The 23,461-nt window shown below is 47.2% G+C and overlaps 1 protein-coding gene across 2 annotated transcripts in view; it reads left to right on the top strand.

Annotated features, from left to right (window-relative positions):
* Window positions 1–23,181, top strand: part of Arhgap44 (Rho GTPase activating protein 44) — an 87,496-nt gene extending 64,315 nt beyond the window's left edge. Inside the window, exons 15-20 of one of the 2 annotated variants that reach the window (XM_033762781.1) lie at window positions 8,114–8,131; window positions 8,957–9,184; window positions 12,894–13,051; window positions 16,521–16,898; window positions 20,165–20,215; window positions 22,338–22,415. In XM_033762781.1, the coding sequence (XP_033618672.1) occupies window positions 8,114–8,131; window positions 8,957–9,184; window positions 12,894–13,051; window positions 16,521–16,898; window positions 20,165–20,172 (790 nt within the window). In that variant the 3' untranslated portion in view covers window positions 20,173–20,215; window positions 22,338–22,415. Of the gene's footprint in view, window positions 1–8,113; window positions 8,132–8,956; window positions 9,185–12,893; window positions 13,052–16,520; window positions 16,899–20,164; window positions 20,216–22,337 lie in introns of both variants that reach the window. The other variant, XM_033762782.1, reaches the window with a different exon arrangement.
* Window positions 23,182–23,461: the final 280 nt, after the last annotated feature.

Genomic DNA, 23,461 nt, shown 5'->3' with positions numbered 1-23,461 from the left:
CATCTAGCAGCATATGAGTGTGTGTGGGAACGACTCTCTCTACCCTCATATTGAATCAGTTTATATACTATTTCATAACAAGTAAAATGGGCATTAACAGGTTTCATGACAAGCTCTAAAGACTCATAATGAGCACCAGCTCAGCTGTAGTAACCAGTCAGTGCACTTAGATAAGTCCAGCCAACTAAATGCATCGTTAATAGGTGTCACAGAGGGAGTGGATTGCCTCAGTTGGTAAACTTTGGTTAGGAATAAAAATTAATAGCATAAAATAAATTTTAGCAACTGCTGCTTTAGGACATACGGGAACATAAAGCACTCAGTGGGGGTATCATAAATTCACTTAAGCAGCTAAAACTTTCCTCCCCCGATAAACCCTTGGGTGACCAGAAAGATGTGTTTGAATGGCTTAGGGACTAAGGGTCAATACCCCGTCACGGCAGAGATGTGGGAGTCTTTCACTGTTCTTCTGAGTGGCAGTTGGCATTGGAGAGTGGAGTTAGTTAGCATAGGAGACCTAGGCCTGTCTCCTTTCACAGTGGGGTGGTCTTTAGAATGGCAGTGTCCCTGCTTGTCCATGTATTGCTCAGCGATCGATATGTGAGATGAAAAGTGGGATGTTGGTGTACGTGGTGCTGTTTGTTCTTTATCCAGTGGAGAGATACTAAATAGAAAGTCACATATTCAGGTAAGGAAGGAAAAATTTCTATAAAAAGGAGCAAAATTGAAATCTGAGAAACACAGAACAAAGAGGGCATTGCAATTTGTTTCTAAATCTTACTGTAAGTAGTAACTCAGTTCCTTTGTGATGTCACTAAGCAGAAGAGATGCCCTGCAAGGTAAATGCTGTCCTGCTGGGTTATAGGGAATGCATCACCTTCTCACTCCTCCGTCCTCCTACCAGACCTAGTCAGATTCCCAGTGCCCCCAAAGGCAATCCAGGTGGCTTTGATGAGGGAGTTATCACTGAAGGCTCCCTGGGGCCTTCAGAGTCCTCTGGACCCCCAGAGTATGCAAGCAGATGCAGAAACTTGGACACTGATACTTTAAACAGTTACCTCATCTCTGACAAAGTTCCCAGAAAATAACTGTGTAAATGAGGTGCTTACTCTGTGTGCCATTCTGACTTAAAAGTTGAGATTAAATGAGAACCAAGACCTGTCATGTAGAGGTACAAGATCCCAACAATGAATGTAACTGTACTGTATACCTAAAATGTATTAATAAACTCAATTAAAAAAAAAAAAGAAAGTTGAGATCACTACCATCTGCTCTAAGGGTCTAGGAGGTGTGCTACATAAATTATTATTTTACAAGAAATAAAATGTATTACATCTATTTTAAAATGTATAATCAGCCTTAAACTAAGTGGAGATCATAAATGGTTAGGGTAACTCTGAAAGAGCTACCTAAGTCTTATCATTAACATATAGTCATGCACCAGGTAATATTTGGTCAATAATGGATCACATATACAATGGTGGTCTGATAATACTTTATCACGTAGTGATATTATAGCTGTCTTAATTTGTGTAAGTACACTCTGTGTTGTTCATACAACAAATCACCCAATAACACATTTCTGAGTGTATCCTGTCTTTAAGCAATACATGACTGTATATGTTTTAAGGTACCATGAGCTTATAGTGATGAGTTCTAAACAGGCTTTATAAGAAAGAGAAACAAGTTGTAGGGGGATTTTTGGTGGGAGGGTAGCAGTTTTCATCTGTGGAGTCTTATGTTAAATGTGCATCATACATCCTAAATCTTTGTGTGTCCCCTTCCCCTCCTCCCTTTCCCCCGTCTTCCAACTCTTAATTACCTTTCAGTTTGCCAAAGATCTATCTCCCTGTTGTTTTTTTATCGTCTTTTATTTTATTTACTTGATTTGTACCTTGGATTTCTAATATGAGAGACACCATGTGATATCTAAGCATGTGTATCTAATTTATTTCACTTAACATTGTTTTCAGGGTGCATCCATTTTTCTACAGATGTCTCTGATTTATCCTTATTTAGAGCTAAGTGGTATTTCATTATGTACAGATGCCACAGTTTCTTTATTCATCCTCTGTTGATGAACATATAGGCTACTTCCAATATTTATCTATTATGAATTGTGCTTCTATACACATGGATATGCATATATCTCTGTAATGTGATATCTTTAACTGTTTTAGGAAGATAACTGAAAGAAGAATAGCTAGGTCAAATGGAATTTCTATAGTTAGACTTTTGAGAAACCACCATACTGATTTCCGTGGTGGTGGTATTAGTTTACATTCCTACCAACAATGTAGAGAGTTCCTCCTGAAGCCCCAGTCTCGATAGCATTTGTTATTGTCATTATCTGATTTTGGGGGGGGTACCAGCGATTGAACTCAGGTCCTTGTGCTTGTGAGTCAGGCAGTGGAACCACTGAGCTCAAAATCCCTGGCCCTTATTGTCTGATTTCTTGTTGGAGTAGCAGAACATCTCAGTCTTGTTTAAATTTGATTTCTATAATGGCCAGTACAGTTTGTTTGAACTCACCTCCTTGCTTCAGGCTGTGCTTGGGGCACTGTTAACTACTTCTTTTGTCTCTGTCCCAGGATCCAGCTAACTCATTTAATTTGAGAAGAGTAGGGTGTGAAATAATTTTCCAGACACCAAGCTCTCCTTCATCTTCTGCCAGTGTCCTAGGACTCCTGCTTCCCTCTGTGCTGGGAAAACTTCCCTGTGTTCTCACTTCTGAGATTTCCCCACTAGTTTGTTGCCAAATGTTCTCTGCCCCCACCTATCCCATCTTTTCCTTTATACTCAGACCTGTAATTGACCCAGTCTCAAGAACTCCCTTTTCCAGCCAGTGGAATCTGACATGGTCTGCAGGCTTTGTTTAGGGACTCGCCTTCATCCCCCAACCGTGATCCCTGTTCTTGGGTATTTCTGGCCTTTCTAGAAATGACAGAGAAGAGCTAGGGAACCCCTGTTCAGTCTTTATCTCTCCATTCTGTCTCCAGGGACAAGATCGGTGGGTCTCTGATGGCAGATTTGGCACCGTCCTGCCATTCACTCTGTTTAGCCCCTAGAGTGGGGGAACTTCCTGTGTCCATGGTGAGCAGTGGAGAGGATGCCACCGAGACATAGTGTCCCCGAGTATTTGAGATTTATCTTTAGTTTTAAGACAGAGTCTCACAAAGTAGCTCTGTTGCCCTGGCTATCCTCAGACTTGTGATCCTTCTTCAGCTTCCCAGAGTGCTGCGATTACAGGAACTACATTTTAAAGTCTTCAGACTACCCCTTGAAAACTAAAAAAAATTAAAACTTACGTTACTGAAGTTTTTTTGGAGAGGTTAAGAAAGAAAATGTGAATTATGTAGCGATAAGGTGGTTACTTTTAAAAAACAGGAAGAAAATTTTGGATAGATAAAAAATTTGATAGAAACAGATGAGCTCCTCACCAATTTCAGTCACATTTTTCTTGAACTTTTATGTCCTAGTTGTCATGTAAGGAAATTTTCTCCCCTCACAAGTTTGTGTCTTTTTAATTCATGACACTGGAAGCTGAGTTTCTTTAGCAAATTATGAGGTCAGATTCAGGAGCTCACTTATACATTTTGATCGTTGTGCTAAGGAGAACGATCTGCCCCCGTCCAAAGATATTAGGTCATAAACCTTTAACCTTTACATATTAACTTAAAAGGATATTTGCAAATGAGATTAAAGCAAGAGTCTTGGAATAAGAAGTGTATTGAAGGTGCAGAGAGCATAGGGACCACTGGAGCTGTTTATTTCATTCAGATGCCAGTGAGCTGAGTCTGAAAAGAGAGCAAGAGGAGAACAAAGGCTTTACAGGGAGGTGGTTGCCAGGGGGTTTGTCTGGGGAGGAGTTGAAGAATTTGGGGTTTAGAGAGAGTGTGGCCACCTTCCTCACAACAAGAGGCACTGCAGATGTTCTCAGACTTCCTGGAACTGAGGAATTGGGACAGTGCTCTTCAGAGGCCTCACCCCTACCCCGGGTGTGACAGGAAGATTACTCTGGGTGGGCCCTACACACATTATATGCATTCCTATATGAGGGAGGCAGAGAGAGATTTTACTACACATGGAGAGAACGTGGAGCTGGATCAGAGAGAGATTGCAGATGATTGTCTTAAGCCAGAAAATGTCAGCAGCAAACAGAAGCTGGAGGAGCCACAAAGGATTCTTCCCTGGAGTCCCCAGAGGGAATACAGCTCTGCCAGAACCTTGATTGGTCTTGATACTGATTCTGCACTTCTGGCCTCCAGAACATGACAAAATGCATTTATTTTATTCTCCTATTTTGTGGTATTTGTTATAGCAGCCACAAGGAAACCAATAAAACCAAATGGGCCAGGGATTTTGCTCAGTGGTTCTGCTGCCTGCCTCGCAAGGAGAAGGACCTGAGTTTAATCCCCAGTACCAAAAACAAAAAACAACGCCAAAAAAAACTAATAAAACTAAACTGTGGCTACCTGAGAGGACTATTATGATAAAGACAGCAGCAGATGCGTTGGTTATCCTCCAGTTGAGTGTTGGCATCTCATTGCTCTCCCTTGAAGTTTGAGTTGGCGTTGGTGACTTGACTAGAAGAATGTGGCCAAAGAAATGTTCTAAGACTTTTGAGGCTAAATCCAGGAAAGCCTTTTAGGTTTTTCCCATGTCTCTAGAGACACTCACTCACTCGTGGAATCTACCTACCAGTACTGCAGGGAAATCCAAGTAGCCCCTTGGAGAGATATTAAGGCCTCTACCTCTCAGCTGTAGCTGAGTCCTGAATGGCAACCACGGCAATTTGCTATCTCTGCGAGTTCCTTGTGAACAAGAATTTTTGGCATCATCCTCATGTCTTTAAGGTAACAACAACATACCATGGCCCACTCTTCCGCTATTATGGTTTAGGTGCATGTGATATCTGTAAGGGCCCACCCTGGTAATCCAGAGTAATCTTATTTCAAGATCCTTATTTTGATCACATCTACAAAGATCACATCTACAAAGATCTTTTTAAAGTAATATGTACAGCGTCCAGATTTACAGCCTAATAATTTGGGTTTAAGGTTTAGATGTCATGTTCCCCAAGAGTCTCATGTGTTCAGAGGTGGAGCTTTTGGAAGGTGATTGGATTAGAGGATCCCTGTAGCTGCTTCTGTTTTAGAGGGTGGGGCCTGGTTGAAGATTAGTCACTGGGGCTGTGATCCACCTTTTCTCTCTGCTTCCTAGCCACCTTGATGTGAGCAGCTTTCCTCTGGCACGACTTTCCACCATGCTATTTTGTGTTTTAGACTGCGAACGTGCACTAAAAATTCTAAAAATGTGAGCCAAAATAAATGTCCCCTCTTTTAAGTTGTGGGTGTTGAGTATTGTGTCTCATTGACGAAGAAAGTGACTACTCAGACACCCAGTAATAAGGCACCCAGACCACACCTTTTTATTGCCACCTGAAGTACTGCATATTTTATCTATTTTTGAAGTACCATAAGCAGTTGAGCTAATTCTACAAGCATATAACGTACGAAAACCAAAAGGTCTGGTCAAAGACAGCTGGAGATTGCAGGAGGTTCCCCTGTACCTTTTCACAGTTTGTTTATCAATGACAGGCCTTCTTATTCCTGCCTCTTTCATTGGCTGGATGACCCGGGATTGGCAGTCAGACTTCAGGGTTGTGTTAGTTAGCTGTGTGTTACTATAAGAAAATCACTAAAATAACCAACTTGTAAGGAGGAAAAGTTTATTTTGCCTTACAGTTTTAGTGGGTTCAGTCCATTGTCACTAGGCTTAATGTCCTTTGGGCATTGGTGAGGCACCAAGCACTTCATGATGGGAACGTGTGGTAGAGGAAGCTGCTCACTCCATGGTGACTAGAAAGCAAAAAGAGGAGAGGCATATGTCCCAATATGACCTTTAAGGGCACACCTCCAATGACCTAACTTCCTCCCACTAGGCCCGACCTCTTAAACAGTTCACTACCTCCCAGTAGTGCCACAAGCTAGGGAATAAGCCTTCAACACATGAGCCTGTGGAATGTATTTATCCAGACCATCCCATGGGTAGTTTGTGTTGATCTTCTCCTTTATTTCTGTTCCTTAACCCTCACATCATCTAAACAGGAGGTCATAAACCAGCGCTCAGCCTCTGTATTTCCCGTCTCGGGCTGTATTCTCATTTTCTGCGCCTCCAACTTGTCATTCCCATGCAACACCCTTTGCTGAGCTAGGCCAACCTCTTCTTGGACACACTCTGTGTTCTTCACTTTTTTAGTTCATTTTCTATTGCTATTTTAAAAAATACCTGAGGCCAACTACTATGTAAAGAGAAGAGATTATTTAGCTCAAGGATTTGGAGGCTCAGTGCTATCAGCTTTGCCCTGAAGGCTCCCTTGCTGGTGTTATATAGTAGATGGCATCATAGTGGTAATTTCATGTGAGAACAAGAGTGAAAGCTGGAGAGAGGTCTAAGATCAGACTTGTTCTTTTGTGACAGTCTTTGTGATTGATTCATTCTGTCAGGATTATGTAACTGAGAAAATATCAGTGAATATTAGGTGTGCATTCGTTGTGAGCATTCGATGCTGCCTCCCAGGAGAAAGTCATTTCAGCTGGCATGGTGGTGATTCCACACAGCACAGTGGCCCCTTTGCGAAGACAAATATGTGCATTCAGCTCGTAATTCTCATTTGCAATTTGGCCAGGGATGTTTAGCGGGACTCAGTCAGTACTACACCATTTCCAAGCTGGTTTTTTTTTTTTCCTTGCTAAACCAGATCACCAAGTAATCTCAAGTCTGAGATTATTGAAGTGGCCATTGGAAATAGAAGGCGAATATTCCCACCAGCTCTGGGCTGAGACCCAGCCTGCCCTGCTTCCATGAGAGGGAAAGGTTTGTTAAGCAGGAGAACAGGGCAAGAAAGAGAAGACAGAGTAAGACCAACATCCTTCAGGGCTCTTTTTATGATCACCCTAGGAAACATCTCAGTGCCTGCCAGCCCTGCCAACCATTCTCAGTGATTGATCAAGTCTGTTCCCCTAGTGAAATAGTAAATTCTGAAGCCCAGAGAGCATACTTTGATAATTCCCTGCAGCATACACTGACCTCTGCCCCATAGCTTTGAGTAGCCTATAAGGGCTTTTCTGCATGTCCTGTAGAAAGTGCTTGTTTATTCATGTTCACACCCAAGACAGCTCGAAAGCTAATGGGTTGTGGAAGGAGACATCCCTTCCCCTACACTTCCACTCCACGATGTTCCCTGAAGACATTCAGAAGAGGTGAGAAATACTAACCATGGCACTAAACATAAAAAGGCCTCTGGCAGTCCTAGGGAGGAAATGCTTCAGGAAACTGTCCCCACTCCAAAAATGTGCTTCGTTAGCACCCTCTCCCACAGTGCCCCTCTGCCAGTCTATCCCAGAGATCCATATCTCACCCACTTCAACCCAATCTCCATACCGGAACTTTTATTACTTTTTAATCTTGCCGTACCTCTGCAAGTTCAGTGTGATCGTTTTGGGTGGGCAGGACTTCATGGTGTAACTGCTTTTTGCTTCTGACCAGTGTGGATGACCATTTAGTAGAGAAGAGAGAATAAGCCCATAGTAGATCTCATACCTCCATCCCACGGTACATATAACTGCTAGGGACAAATGCTGGCCCAGAATGTATTTTCACCCTGTGCAAATGTGTCTGCCTTTGCTCTAGAAATGTGAGCTCTTGCTTTAGTCAATAAAGCCCTTGACTCAGGCCTACAGGATCAGTTACCTCCTAAACCAGAAGAAAGGGAGCTACCTTCAGAGTCCATGTAACTTAGAAACGAGCAGATGGCTACTTCTACCTGTCTCCCTTATGACTCCCTCTTTGCACCACACGCAGTGTCAACTCTTTGGTTGCTCCCTTCATTCACCTGCATGATTCTTACCTGTACGAATAAAAGAGTCACTTTAACTAACTAAATTATAGTAATTTCATGGCCAAGGGAAAAAACAAAACAAAACAAAACAAAAAAACCTGCCCCAGGACCCTGACCATGGCAAGACAATCCTACAAAAAGATAGCCTTTATGTCCAAAGGAAGGTGTAGATTTGTTGACACTAATATCTGTATGTTTCTGTCCCTGCAGCCTTAGGAAAATCCAAAGGTACAGTATCCTGTAGTAGTTACAAGGCCACATTCAAGCTCCTAAACTAAGCAACCTATGTCTTAGTGAGTTCTGTGAGAGAGTGAATGTGCCATGTTTGGTTGCTTGGCCTACTTATTTGAAGCTGTGTGCCTATCATTAAAGTAAACTCAGAGCCTGGAGGGACCGTAGGCATGAGCAGCCCCTTCTTTGTTGTGTAGACAAGCAGGTGTGGCCCGCAGCCCGTGCAGGCCCTGCAGAGGCTGCGACTTGGACAGGGTGCCCCAGCAGTGGTGGAGCTGGGATTGGACCCCAAGTTACAAAAAAAGGAGAAGGATTTGTATTTAGATATCTCCTGCGGTTGGTTCAGTGTTCTAGTTTGATGCTATCTCCCTGCCCCATCAATCTTGCCCTCGGGAGGAGCAAGTGTCCCCTGCTTCCTAGGTAGACCACATTCTGCTCTGAGAACAGCTTGGATTTTGCACCCGAGGAGCCTGGCAGTTCTGTCCTAGGGCCAGCTGGCTTTGGCAGAGGGTGGAAGCACAGCTGGGGAGTCCCAAGCTGCTGTGCGCATTCTGTTGCAGCCTTGCCACAGTGGGAGCACTGCTCTTGCCAAGCCTGGGCTGCAGGGGCTGTGTCTTAGCTGGCCCCGGCAGGCTGGGCACTGGGAGAGTTGCTGGCCATTCCCTGCCCGCCCGCTGCACATTGCTTCCCTGGTCCAGAAGGATGCTAAGCCTGCGCTGCTCTTCACCTAACACGGACCTGCTTGAATGTCTCTGCTTTTGGGGGAAGGGAGCCTGTCACCGTCACACATTCATCAAAAGGTGTCTTTGTGTCCCTCGCCAGCATGGGTGTGAGGGTCATGGACACATCTTGGGTGGCTCGAAGAGGCTCCTCGGCTGGCCGGAAGGCGTCATGTGCCCCACCCTCCATGCAGCCTCCTGCCCCGCCTGCCGAGCTAGCTGCACCTCTGCCATCACCCCTGCCGGAGCAGGTCCCTGACAGCCCCACAGCAGTGCTGCCCGCGCTTTCTCCAGCCGGAGGGGGCCTGCAGCCTGTGGCTGAACGCACCAGGTAAGCACTGGGCCTATGGTCCGGGGCGGGCTGGTTTGCCGCAAGTAGTGTGTGGGCTTGCTGCACCCCCAGAGTCTTTTTGGTTTGGTCCGCATACCTTACCCCACTTCCGAGCATTCATGTTCTGCTTTCTGCATCTTTCTGGCACCAGATCCGTCACCCACAGTCCCCTCAATTATTACCACGTATAATCCTGGCTTTATAAGGATCTCATCCCCAGGCAAATTTTTAAAGCAGTGTGAAGAAACTGAAATTCTCCAGCTCCCCTTGCCCTCCTTTCTATGCCTTTCTGATTTCCCTGTTGTGAAATTGAGAATTCCAGCATTTCTCTCCTCTACCTTTGGGTTTGTAGCAGTCACTTTTACTGCTAAAATGAATGCAGATCAGAGAAACAGTGGAGGTGACACGGTCACACTGGGCCTGGGGACCTTTGCAACACATCACATGCTGATGTACCCCCTCTTTTAGGGGAAGTTAGAAAAGAGAGGTACCAGGTTCGTTCCACTTTCTCTGGCTACAGCCTACAGGACCTGATCACTGCCCCTAAGGAGTTCATGTTCCAGTGAGCAAACGTCCCGGACAAATAGTCGCAGCCCTGGTCTGGAATACACAGGGGCCCAGGGGAAAGAGAGTGCACCTGGTGGGTGTGGTCAGAGCATGGGGACTCTGGAATTAAAAACTGCCCCATGAAACTGCTTTGTTGCTTGTTTCTCTCTATTCTCAAACAGCAGTTTAGAGAAGCACAAAAGCTAATTAAAATGAAGTGCTGCTCTGTCCTGTCAGGGGATAGGATGCCACAGGAGGAAGGTGTGGAGACTTTGGAAGCTGAACTTTTTAACTCAGACTTCCCCCAAACTCACTCTCTCTCTCTCTCCAATCCCCAAATGGGGGAATGCTCCTCTTCCTCCTCCTCCTCCTCCTTCTCCTCCTTCTTCTCCTCCCCCCTTCTTCCTCTTTCTCCTCTTTTTCCTTTTCCTCCTCCTCCCCTCTCTCTACTCCTCCTCCTCTTCCTTCTTCCTCTCTAATGAGCAGAAGATATTTTTCACAATGACAGAGTTCGGGACACAGACCTGACCCTGGGTGCTGGTGTTTTTGCTAAGGGCTCCAAGTCAGAGGGGACACCTGGAGGTCCCGCTGTGCCCCTGCTGGGCTTGAGAGATGCGCAAGAGGCCAGAGGGAGCTGGAGCTGAAGCAGAACCTTTCGGGACAGGCCAGACAGGCCGACCAGGGGGACATGTAGACAGGACACTGGCTGAGATAACCCCCTTAGGACATACACTGGCATCATTCTGACTTTCTGTTTTATCAAAGAGACTCTGAACCATATGCTGTTTGACATATAGATGATATTTATATAAAAACTAATAATGCCTCTTGAGGATGGAGTTCCCCAGGCTCTGAAGGCATTCCAGGAAGAATGTGGATGGACTGTAGTCATGGGCAGGGACTGTTGCCCACTGGTTCAGGTTATTTAAAAGGCCAGACACTTTGCAGCAGAGGCCTCTTTTCCCTGGACATCTGGTTCTGTAGCTTTACTTCAGATGTTAGTGCTTTCTTTTGTCCCGCTCTCCCCTGTTTCTCTTCCCATGTGGATCCCTCTGAGCACAAATGGGTGTTCCATTATTGTTTTCTGTTTCCTGGACACTTGCTGAATTTCCCTGAGGATAGCAGGCCCTCCCTCACCCCTCCCAGCCCCAGACCTTGCCTTTAGCTCCCTCCCTGCCAGGCTGATGGCTTTGTCCAGCCAGACGGTCACTCCACATCCAGCTCCATTGCTTGGCATTAACACTGACCCCAGGCACAGCTTCTTGCTCTTTGGCACCCAGCTTACTGACTGAGTCATGTGGCCCCAGAACTAACCCATCCTGTGCCCTGACCACTTTCATCTAGGGCCTCCCTGTAACTACCCTCCACCCCACCTCTCCCATTGAGTCTGCTGCACCTATGCTGGAGAGAGAAGAGCCAGGCTCAGTAGGTAAATACTTGTTTCTGTGCTGGGGAAAGTGCATCAGGTGGGAGGGAACAGAGAAAAGAGCCAGCCCCTTGATTCCTAGCTAGATACCTTGTCCACTACAGGAAGGAGGAAGAGTCTTGTGATTCCTTGGAAAGCAATTTTTTTCATTTGCTCATTTGGTGTTTTCCTTGGTTCATTGCTTTAACTTATTCTTGATAGTAGTAGAGATGGGTAGAAGGGGAAATAGATGTTTGACATGAATGCCTGGTGCCTGGTGACTTTGAGACTAAGGAAGGATGAAAGATGAGTCCTGGTCCAGCCTGAGAGACACAAGAGCTTTCTGCTTTTGCTTTTCATTAACGGAATAGGGAAAGGAATTTTGACTTTTCTGGTCCTTTTGAATAAAATGATTTTTTTCCCCTTGGAAAATTCCTCAGGTACAGAACTCATCCTACAAGGGAAAGCACCACCACCTTGAATGTGGCCAGTCTGCCTGCCTGCCTTCTTTCCTTCCTTACTTCCACCTTCCCTTCCTTTCCTTTTCCTTCCTACCTCCCTCCCTCCTTCCCCTGGGAAAAGTACTTGTGGTTGATGATGTTTCCTCTTCTAGCCCAGTTTTCTACTTCCAGGCTTCCTCCGTGTACCCCAGGGGGCCTGGGTGTATATTCTTTTGCTCTTTCCTCTAGAGTCACATTTGGAGTTCTGCATCAATTTAGGGAAGAAGTAGGCTGTGACTGCTTTTGTGAGGGAAGAAACAGCTCTTCAGACTCCCATCCTCATACCCTTTAAGGGCATCAGAACCCAGGGAAGATGACCCGGGAGGGCTGGGAGCACCTAACATCGGAGCATCTCCTGATTCCCTGGCTGTTGCCTGGAGCATTTTGCTGAAGGGACTGAAGGCCCATGGAGTATATGGGCATTGAGCACTGTCTTCCAGACATGGCATGTTGGCCCCTGGCAGGGAGTTGTGGACCTGCTGTGTATTTGTCACACCTGGTCTGTGCACTAGAGTTGAGTAGAGTGCGTCCTAACATGAACTTTATCCTTATCAGAGAGCCTGAGAAGGAGCCTTGCAGTAAGAGTGAATCCTCTGGTGATCTTACCTTGGCTGTCCCTTTGTCACTTCACAGCTCGTCTTTGTGACCCTCACCCCCTCCAAGCCTAAAGCCCTGGGACTTGAACTGACCCATACACAGGGGTTGCTGAGTTTGAGGATGGGTCCCAGAATACCTCCCTTTCCCCCTGCTTGGGGGTGTAATGGGGGATCCAGGTAGGCAGCCGGAACCCTACAGCCATGGGCTTGACAGCCTGAGGCTGAGTCATCAGCCTGCACTAGCCACACTGATCTGCAGAAGTTCTCTTGGCTCTGGTGTCCCGTGGAGATGGAAGGGACGAGAGTGTTTTGGTGCTCCAGTTTCAGAGCATCCTGCAGTTTCTGTGGTGACAGGATGCCGTGAGGAAGCTCAGCATCCCTGGCCTCACATCATTCAGGCCTGCTTGAGGGCCAAGATGTGAAGAGGGTGCTGGCAGTGAATGCCAGGTGCCACAGAACTGGGAGTGGAGCCAGCCACCAGAGCTCTAAGAAGGGACATTGGAGGGGGGCACCTTTGAAGGCTTTAATAAGGAAAGGAGACAGCTCGGAGCCTGGATAGAGTTGAGCATGACCCAGAAGACTTGTACTATCACAGTTGGCAAGCCTGGTGCTGAAGTTGACTGAGCTCGGCTTCTCTCTCGTCCTATGTGCTTGTGTTTCAGTACTTCTAAAAGCAAGGAATTGTCTCCAGGGTCTGGGCAGAAAGGAAGTCCAGGCTCTGGCCAGGGGACATCCTGTCCAGGGACACAACCGGGGACACAGCCAGGTAGCAGTCCCAGCCAGCCACCTGCAGACCAGAGTCCTCATACCCTCCGGAAAGGTGAGTCACCACTTCCTTTCACGACAGTCTCAGGCAAGCAGTGGCTGTTACGTTCCTGGAAACTCGTTGCCCTCACTAGCATGGACATTTAGAAATGAAACCATGTGGCTTAGTGAGCAATTCCCAGTCTAGCCATAAGAATTGTGAAGAGGTAAGCAACCTCAGTGGGAGTCGTTTCACCATTACTCTTCAGGTTGCACATCTGAAAATTTGGGCTCATGAGGGTATATGCACGAGGGTTTATGCTTTCCCTATGCCATATGGTTCTACCAGTGCAGAGGTCATCATCTGGAGTGGCATGTGTCCTCCATGCACTCGACAGGCCCTATCCTCACTATTTAAAAAACAGTGTGGGGTCATTGTCTACATGAGCTCCCTATCCCCAGTGCTGGCTGTCCTCAGCTATCCCCTCCCAGGATCCTTCCCATGAGGCGACAGAGAGGAGGGCATTGGGATTGTTTTCCACAAATCCAGACCTTCCATACTTCCGTTTTGGAATTGCTGAGCGTTGCTACTCTCACCTGTTGCTGCCCAGACAGAATTCTGCCACCGGAACAGGCTCAGTTACTCTTCTTGCTTCAGAGAATCACACTCCAAAGCTAGATACTCAGCATGGTCACATTTCATAAATGGAGAGCTGTGCTGAAATGTATCAAACTGGACCTTTTTGATTGATTTCCACCTCTGTCATCCCCCAGCAAGGCCTTTTCCTTGTCTAAAATCACATATCATTTCATTTGTTCTAAACTCAGGCCTTTCATCCCTCTAGGAGTGGCTTTAATTCCAGGATTGCTCAGATAGGGCCAGTTTGTCTCACTGATACAATACCTCCTGTGCAGGTCCCTTTCCAGCCTTCCTAGTTCCAGATGCACAATGATGCCTTTTCCTAGACTGTCCTCACTGGGCCCTTCGATCTGGCTTACTCCACACTCATGCCTTGTGCACCCTGCAAATGTTTAATGAGCCTGGCCATGAGCAGCACTCTGTGCTTTCCAGAGGGGCACAGCTATAATGCAAGGATGGTGCCACTGTGCCAGATGGTGCCACTCAGAAGTCAGGGCAGGTGGTCCAGAAAAAATGCATCTCAGAGGCTGAACGGGGAGTGGGCCAAAGCGAAGGTGGTAGGGTTCTGACGTTCTGAGGCTTTTCTTCAGCACCAGCAGGTTCCCTTGTAGACACTGTAGCTTTTTGGCATATCTCTGTTTACAACCCCTCCCCAGCCGTCCAAAGTAGGGGTGACGGCTAGCCGCTGTTTTGTCCAGGAGAGGCTGAATAGATCCTGTTGCAGTGAGTCAGCTTCCTAATACTAGTGACATGTTGACCCTCTTAGTTTTTGTGGCAATTTGAGTTTTTGAATCTCTGCAGGAAATGCAGCCTAAAATGGCTCAGGTACCTTTGTCAAGCGGCGCATTTAGCAACTCGGAGCTGTCATTTGAAAGGCATAACTTCCTTTTCCTTTCCTCATCATTGCCCACGCATGGCACTTTTAGCTTTTATTCTTTTGGCACTTGAGTTTTTTGCCTGTGTGCCCATAGTTTATCATGGCCTTGTCACTATCCAGAGGTGATATCATCACAGGCGTGGTGATCTCACTGCATCCTCCCTCTGTGGCTTATTGAGTAGAAGTCATGTTCTCAAGCACTGACACCAAGGGTCTGCACTTGCTTTGCATCCACGGGACCGACTCCTGGGTTGTTGACCAAGCACTGTCAAGAGCTATAATAGCAGCTGCTGGGAAACAGCCCATGCTCACCAAGTACAGGCAGGCAATGAAATTGGGGAATGAAGTGGTTTTGTCATGGATCATGACTATATACTACTTTCTGTACATGATGCCATTTAATTATTACAGTGTGCTAGATGAAATATTCTTCTTCCCATTGTATAGGAGATATTTTTAAAAAGATTTTAAGAAAGTTTAAAAAATTGCTTCAGGCATGCAGCAGGTAAGTGGCACAATAGAAATCTGAACCCAAGTTGGTAGGACTCAGAGGACTGTGTCCTTTTCGCATCCACAGTGCAGGCTGGCTGAGCCGAGGGAATACATGAGACATCCACAGAATAGGTTTTGTGCCGTGGGGAGCTGGGAGTGTACGGAGAGCAGAGATGGAGGAAGAGGCCCTGAGGCTTCCCTAAGGATTAAAGACGGTATCTTTCAGAATTAGTGGTAGGCACACCCAGCTGTCACTTATTTGGGACAGATTGATGATCATTTACTCAAGATGTTTGCCCATCAGTTGGATCTCTTGAATGTTTGCATTTGTGTTTTTGTATCAATTCATTGTCAATTCAAGGTAACCCGTGCTTACCATCCTTCGGAGGGAATGAGTACATAGACAGAAATGAAGGTCATGCAAAGGAGTCTGAGGCCATGACGTGCTTTTAAAAAGTGCAGTCAGGCTGGGGATGGAGCTCAGTGGTGGCGTACTTGCCTAGCATGTGTGAGGCTCTAGGTTACAACCCCAGTGCTACAAAAGGGGGCAGCAGGAGGTAAAGTCACAGTCAGTTGGCCTGTGCTTGTGCCCAAAAGGTACAATTCTTGAAAGAAAAACAGGGGAGAAAATGAGAGGCTGGGGAAGGAATGAGAAGGAAAGGGATGGAAGGCTGGTAGATACAACAGGTACCAAAGCCAACTGTTTGGGGTAGAGGGGGGAATAGTTCTAGCTCTCAGTGACACAGTTGCATAACTATAGTGTGTAGCAAATGATTACACATTTTGCAGTGACTAGAGAAAAAGAGTTGGAAAGTTTCCAGCACATAGAAATGATAATATTTGAAGAGATGGAAATGCTAATTACTGTGATTTGATTATTATGCATTGTATACATGTATTGAATTACAATATTATACCCCACACATCAGTATAAATATGTCAATTTTAAAAATTAAACAATAAAAAAAAAAGCCCGTGAAGCAAGTATGTAAGATTGAAGCGGAGAACATAAAGCAGCGAAGGCATGAGGTTTCTGTGACCAGAGGATCTGCTCACACACCACAGCTGGGAGCCAAATATCACTGGGCAGATGCAGCCAGACATCAGTTTCCTGTCTCCAGGACTCAGCCCTGGTTCAGGGGTCCACGGTGACAGCTTGAACTTGAATCATCCCGGCCTCACTCAGTCTCACAGTATGGCAATGATACCTTTTTCTACCAGGAAATACACCCACCCCTGTGGATAGAAGATTTGTTCTCCACTTTGGCTGGGTGTGTGTGTGTCTAGATTGTGGCAGGAATCCAGAAGAGAGGAGGAGAAATTAGCTAACAGATGGGAAGATATGAAAACTTGCAGTTCCAGATTCATTTTTAAATACTGTATTGGCTGCTTGCTACGTGGCAGGAGGTTGGGGGCAGGGAGATGCTGTGGGGAAATGGTGAGCTCTCATAACTGAAGGATGTGCTATTGGGCCTTACCGACAGCCCTCATTTAACGACCTCTGTTTTGCTGTGGTTGTGTTGTTTTCTCTTTCAGTTTCAAAGAAGCTTGCACCAATTCCACCCAAGGTCCCCTTTGGCCAGTCGGGGACTGTGACTGAGCAGTCCACTGGCCAGCCGTCCCCAGTCAGCCTGTCTCCAACTCCACCAAGCACCCCATCACCCTACGGACTCAGTTACCCTCCAGGGTACTCCTTGGCCTCAGGCCAGCTCTCCCCGGCAGCGGCTCCTCCTCTGGCCTCTCCCTCCATTTTCACAAGCACTTTAGCCAAATCTCGGCCCACCCCGAAGCCCCGGCAGAGGCCTACCCTGCCACCTCCTCAGCCTCCCACGGTCAGCCTCTCGGCCTCCAGCCCTCAGTCCACGGAGCACCCTATGCTGGATGGCATGTCCCCAGGGGAGAGCATGTCTACAGGTAACCAGTCCATGGGCTCTTGAGCTTTCCTCTGAACCTTAGCAACAGGTTCTGGGGGTGGGGGGACTGATAGCATCCCTCCAGTTCACAAATTCCCATTCACATGATGCCATGGGCTGCCTGCACAATGGTGTCTTGGGAAGCCACGGGTAGAAAGTGACCCTGGAATCACGTAGTGTGGGAGGGGAGATTTCTCATGGCTGCGGTCTGAGCCCACCAGCCAAGGATTGTTTCTGATCCTCATTTGGAAAATTAAGCACCCTTGGTCCTTTGGAGTTGGCCCTCAGGAGAAGGTGAAAGCTGCTTTTGATCACAGAACAGCTAGTGTCAAGCACAGATGAGATGTTGGGTTTGGGTTCCCCAGGACTGAGCCCAAGCAGCTAGCAGGTACAAAGGCTTACATGGAAAGAGGGGCTAAGCACCAAAGGTGTTTTTTTCTGCCTTGTATTAAAATATAGTGGTTCACAAACTCAATTCTCTCCACAGTTCTGGTCACAAAGTGAACCAGGAGAGAACAGAATCAAATTTTCCCCTAAAGTCACTATTGAACCTAACCATTGAATTTGATTTGGTTCTCATCCGACTTAGTTTGTAACCAGAATTTGTGCAAAGAAGTTATGAACTGAGCTGCCACTGTCTTACTAGAAAAATGTATTTCTAGTTACATATTTAGAGAAGGGTCATTTTCAGAAAAGATGTATATGTGCCTTGCTCCCTCTCCACCCTACCATGATTCCTCCAGCAATTAATTGGGCAAACCCACCACTACGTAAAAGGTTTGCTTTGGCCTGGTGTGGTAGTGCACACCTGTAATCTCAGCACTCGGGAGGCTGAGGCAGAGGAGGATCGCTGCGAGTTCAAGACCAGCCTGGGATACATAGTGAGTTCCAGGTCAGTCTCAACTACATAGTGAAACCCTGCCTCAAAAAACCAAAAAAAAAAAAAAAAGGTTTGCTTTAGATTAAAAAATAAAGATGGGGGCCGGGGATTTAGCTCAGCAGTTCGGTGGCCTGCCTTGCAAGCGCAAGGACCCGAGTTCAATCCCCGGTACCAAAAAAATAAAAAATAAATAAAAAAAATAAGGATGGAGCTGTCTTCTTCTAGGAAAATGGGTAAGCATGAAATCACACACAGACCACATTTAGCAAAAGTCCATTCGCTGGGGAAGAAACAGGACAGTTTTGAAGTATCTCCCAGACAGTTTGACCACAAAGATTATGAAGTCCAGGGCCAACTGATGGTGGGTGGTAAAGCCAGTTGGACATTTTCCTTATCCAAGGAGACAGGCAGAGTGCAGTGCTGCATCTTGGAGTAGAGCCAGACCATTTCAGCACAGGGCTCAGCCTGGGCACATCTGTTAAATGTTGTGCAAATAGTAGAGTGTGAAGCAGCTTGGGGTGGAATAAACACCCACACACACACACATACACACACACACACACACACATCCCATGTGTATACCAACATATACAACCCACACATCATACATATACACACCACATATATGCATACACCGATATACACATCGCACAAAGACCTTGCATAATCCACAGGTACATCTGTATCACCCCCACCTAGACCAAACATACACATATTATACATCTGTCACACACAGAACCCAGCAAACACATGGCACACATACATATACACCACACACATGTATATCACACAGGAAGATACACACACACACATATACACCATACATAAACCAGGTACCCAGAAGGTACAGCTAGATGATAACGTGTGCTTAGCATGCACAAGATCCTCAGTTCCATCACCAGCGCTGAAAACAAACAAAAACCAATCAAATCACATACCCACATAACATCAGTCTTATACTACATGGTAAATGTTGAAGTTTCTAAAAATGTATTATAATAAAAGACGCACTGCCATTAGTCCCCCTCAAAACACACTAATCCCATCGTTCTTGAAACTTTCTGAAGCAGCTCTGGAAGTCCTCTCTTGTGAGTGTCTTTGTGAGGTGTGCTCAGTGACGCGGTGAGTGCTGCTGCTGAGTGCCATCCAGTGGAGAGGCGGGCTGGTTAAATCATACAGTGCGTCCTCACCCATTTTATTCAACACATCTGGTACCCTGCGACTTCTGGCTGTTTGCGAAAGTCAAAATTACCACAAGAGATTAAACAGTTTGAATTGATTCAGGACATCAGGACAGCCATGACGGCACAACTATAGACACTGGTGAGAGAGAGCTTCCAGAAGACTTCAGAAGGTGGCAGGAATGCTGGGATAAGTGTTTGAAGCAAGGAGCTTTTGGGGGCAATTGATGGCAATGTGTTTTTAACTTCAGTAAAATTTTTAAATTTAAACATAGTTTTCAAACACATTGTGCATCAAAGAACAGTGCTGTGCTAGGTTCTGGGGTGCACTGGTTGTACCCTCACAGATATTGCCCTTTTCCCTCAATGTCCTCCAAAGTTAGATTTTCTTCCCTAGATGAGAAGGAAGCCAGGGGCCTGTGGGGTTTATCTTCTTGCTGCCAATAAAAATACTAGTCAAATTTACAAGTGTTTGTGATGGGTCAGGAGATTTCAATATTATGGAGAAGAGCCATCTGGTGATTTGGCTTCTCTGTTTTTGGATGTGATTAATGTTGAATGTGTAGCTACTGTCATCTTCTCTGAGGCTTATTGAACAATTAAGGACACTCCTTCCTGAGAAGTGACAGCACCACTATCTACTGGGAGTTCCCAGGGTGATGCACATATCCCGAGTGGGCTGCGGCCCAGGGGGTGGGTCTGCTGCTTCCGGGAGAGGCAACACCTGCCCTGGGCAGCTCTTAGCAAGGCTCTAGTACTGCACGTCCGCTGACTGTCCCTGCCTCCCAGGGTGGAGACACAAGTGGGGCCCATACTGTCAGCCACGGGATGAACAGAGAATGTCACTTGAAGAGGCAGAAAAGAACAGGAGGAGAAATTTGAGGGCAAGAGCGGGCAAGAGAAAGCAGGGAGACACAGCGCCCCTGTTGCTTCTGTGACAGAATGATTTGTTGCCTGTTGAGCAGGCTTTACAGTTTGCTGGCTGTCAGCCTTAATGACCTCCCTGGCCCTCCATCCCCTTTTGTTTCAATGTTCTCTTGGTGGCATACCACTGTTTGTCCACGTGTGCAGTTCTCTGAGCCACTGAGGAATCCGTAATGTTGTGGTGTGGCCTACTGGGGACTGAGACACTTGGCCCAGTGTTTTTGTTACGTTCATGTTTCGTGTTTATTCCTCTCTCCGAACCCTATCATTGTGTTCTTGCAGCTGTTTGACATGAGTGACGCAGTGTGGATACGTGTGAGGGGGATTTTCAGGGTAAGCTGGCCCCAGCCTCACCTCCCTCTACTCCCTGTAGCCAGCCAGGCCAGCTGCCCGAGCTGCCCGCCTGCCAGCCCCACAGCTCCCCGAGCAAGCTCCTCTGTGCATGTGGCTCAGACCAACCAACCGCATGGCTGCCCCGCCCTCACCAACCTTCCTCAACCTCAGCAAGGATGATCTGTCCTGGAGCTTATTTGGCCTTTTGATATCACAGGTCCTTTTCTTGTTTTCACTGGATTGGAGCTGGGGAGGAACCCAGCAAATGTCCTACCTCTTCTTTCCCACCTTCTCTCACCACAATCACCTGGTTTCAGCCCCCTCCCCCACCATTCCCCCAGATTAGAATTTGCAGGTAATAGATCTATTTTTTGTAGGGCAAATCTATTGGAAGCTTTTGTGTCCAATGCCCCAGGAATGTCCCCAGTACACCTTTGTTTAGGGATATGTAATCCCCATGAGAGAATTCACCTGGTGCAGCCCATACGGGGTCCACTACCGGAGGCTAGAGCTAAAACCGAGGCAAGAACAAGAAAGAAGCCAGAGGAATGAGCTATTTTGCCTCAGTAAGAAAGAAGGCCCATATTTAACTGGGGGTCTCCTCCCTCAGATTGGCATATTCTACTGAGACTAGTGACGGTGTGTGATGCCCATTGAAAGGTCTCCTAACAGATACTGTCAGAGCTGCCATGGAAAGTGAAATCACTCTTCCCCTTTTCTCAAGAATGCCGAGGAGGGCATCTCACCCCAAATCCCTTTTCCCTCTGGGGTCCCTTGTGTCTGTACTCCTAGTCACTCCCGTTATTCCCGTTGGACTACTGAAGCACAGGGTAGGTAAGAAGCTTGTCCAAGGCTGCAGTCTCACTGTGGGACAGGTCTGGACCCTGATAGGGAACATGAGTGGTTGGGCAGCCCCAGCTTGGCACAGCCTCACACGTATGCAGAGAGGAGGGAAGGGGCATAGATGTTCTTCCACGCTCGAGAGCCACCTGCTGGGAGCTGGTGAGAGCAGATAGCACTGCCTGAGCTGAGCCTCAGACTCCTCCCTTAAGCAGCAAATCGGAGACAGGCTGGAATGACATTTTGAGGACTGTCTGGGAGGAAGCGGGAGCGTCCATGTCTGCATAGTGTCTTTCAGGACATTGTCCAAGTGCATGTCTGTACATTCAGTACCATATTCCTCAGCCTGAACATTTGCTCTAAAAAAATAATAATAAAGCAAAAAACAAAATCTCATCTTCCCACTCTGGGCCAGAGCTAATTCCTTGAGGTTCACATTCTGTCACCTGGAGTATGGCTCCTGACCTAAATGATAAGCAAGGCTAAAGTGAAGTCCCGACACCTAAGCATGGGAAGTAGCATGACCACGAGTAAAAATATCGAGAAGATCCAGAACACCCAGCTCACCTGCAGCCGCCAGGGAGTGAACAAACGGCCTTCCAGGGCCCCGCTGGGCAGTGACTACAGCTCCAAGTATGGGCTTTGTCCTAAGCTGCTGGGTCCAAGGACTTCTGTCTTATCTTTGTCAACTCACAGATGTCCCAGATGCTGAGCTGTTTTACTTCTGGTACATTCCTCTTGCTCATCTCCCCAGGAAGAACGTCTTTTAAGTGCTCCTAATAAGGATGTGGTCAGAAGAGGGTGGTTTTCCTCCAAACAGCGAACCGAGGTTACTCCAGCTAGCAGCGGGGTCCCAAGGGAGACCCTCTAGCTCCATCTGCCATGTTTCACAGTGAGGACATTGCCTTAGGGCTCTTCCACTCATCCTCCTGTCTCACCAGACTCTGGGGGATTCTATGTAGTCTGAGATAGGTTCCCAAAAGATGTTACCGAGACTTGCCTAAGTGTCCTACTCACTGGGAGTCAAGTGCAGGGAATATCCTTTATCCCTCTGGGCTGACGTCCTCTCTGAACTGCTGCTGCAGAACCTGGAGACTTTGGTCCCTCCAGCCTTCACAGCAGCAGAGCACTACACCAACCTGGTGGTTCGGTGAGTGACCAATCTCTAGGTTGACTCAATCCTAGAAGGACCAATCCCCCACTTCCTAGCGCTAACCATTTGCCTACCATTAGCTTCTGAGCTGGAATCCCCCTTCACCTCCCTTTCTCTGCCATCTTGCAGATCTTGTCCACTTTGATATCCCCTCCATCCACATAGAGCTGGGATCGACACTGCGCCTCAGCCCCCTGGAGCACGCACGGCGACACTCGGTGACTGACAAGAGGGACTCAGAGGAGGAGTCCGAGAGCACTGCCCTCTGATGGGGCTCCCCGCCTGACACAAGTGTACATACAGACGCGGCCCCGGGGACACACCGCCAGGAGCGGCGTCCCTGAGCCTGCCAAGTATTCTCCATTGGCATTTCCTGTCGCTTCCAACACAAGGTTGGAGTTCGGCAGAAAATCGCCATCTCTGGTCCGTGTGGCAAATGTAGGTGGTGCAGATTTTGTTTGTTCCTTCTGGGTGGTGACTTTGGCCTTTTGTTTGACCTTTGCCTTTTGACTTTGTGCCTATTTCGATCCATTCTCAGCCTCCATGCCAAGCAGCACCCACCTCTCTGCCCAAGGGCTTGCTTGTCAGAAATGTCCTTAGTGGGGTAGGGGAACAGGAAAGGATGAAGCTACCGGGTCACACCTGAGGGATGCTGCCTTGACTGGGACAGCTGACTCTGGGCCTGCAGTCTCTTGTCTATAGGGCCAGAGAGGAAGCAGGTCAGCAGTCCATAGTCCACAGGTGGACCAGAGTTAGAATTCTGGAAGTGCTAGCACCGACATTTGCCTGCCGTGCAGGGGAGGGCCAGCCCATGGATAACCTTTTAGGGTTCCCTTAATCAGAGGGCTCCGGAGTAATTGGTTTCACTTACTAACAGTTCTGTCCCCTCCCCCCATGCGTGACTGAAAGCTCCTTTCACTCATCATTTTATACTTCTGAATTTAAGAGGATCTTGACCATGTCTGATGTGTCCAAAGTAGCGCCCCATGCCCCCCAACACATCAGACATCCAAGAGTAACTGCCTGTTCCTTCTGGAGGTTACAGTGAACTAGCAGTAACTGTTACCCAAAGCAGGCAGAGGACAGTGAAACCAGCCCAAGAAGACACTGGCCCCCGCGACTGGCCTGTGGCATAGCCTGCTTTGCTCACCAGCATCTGCGGCTCATCCCTTCTCAAGTCCCATCCAGTCCTGGGGAGGGACCAGGAGGCCCCGGGGAGCCTGTTTGCACTTTGGGCTTAAGGGAGTCAGAAA

The sequence above is a fragment of the Fukomys damarensis genome, unplaced genomic scaffold (assembly GCF_012274545.1).
Source record: "Fukomys damarensis isolate Sample0158 unplaced genomic scaffold, DMR_v1.0_HiC HiC_scaffold_13, whole genome shotgun sequence".
Classification (NCBI taxonomy): domain Eukaryota; kingdom Metazoa; phylum Chordata; class Mammalia; order Rodentia; family Bathyergidae; genus Fukomys; species Fukomys damarensis.
The sequence above is the reverse complement of the archived record's forward strand: the minus strand, read 5'-3'. Positions and strand labels throughout refer to the sequence as shown.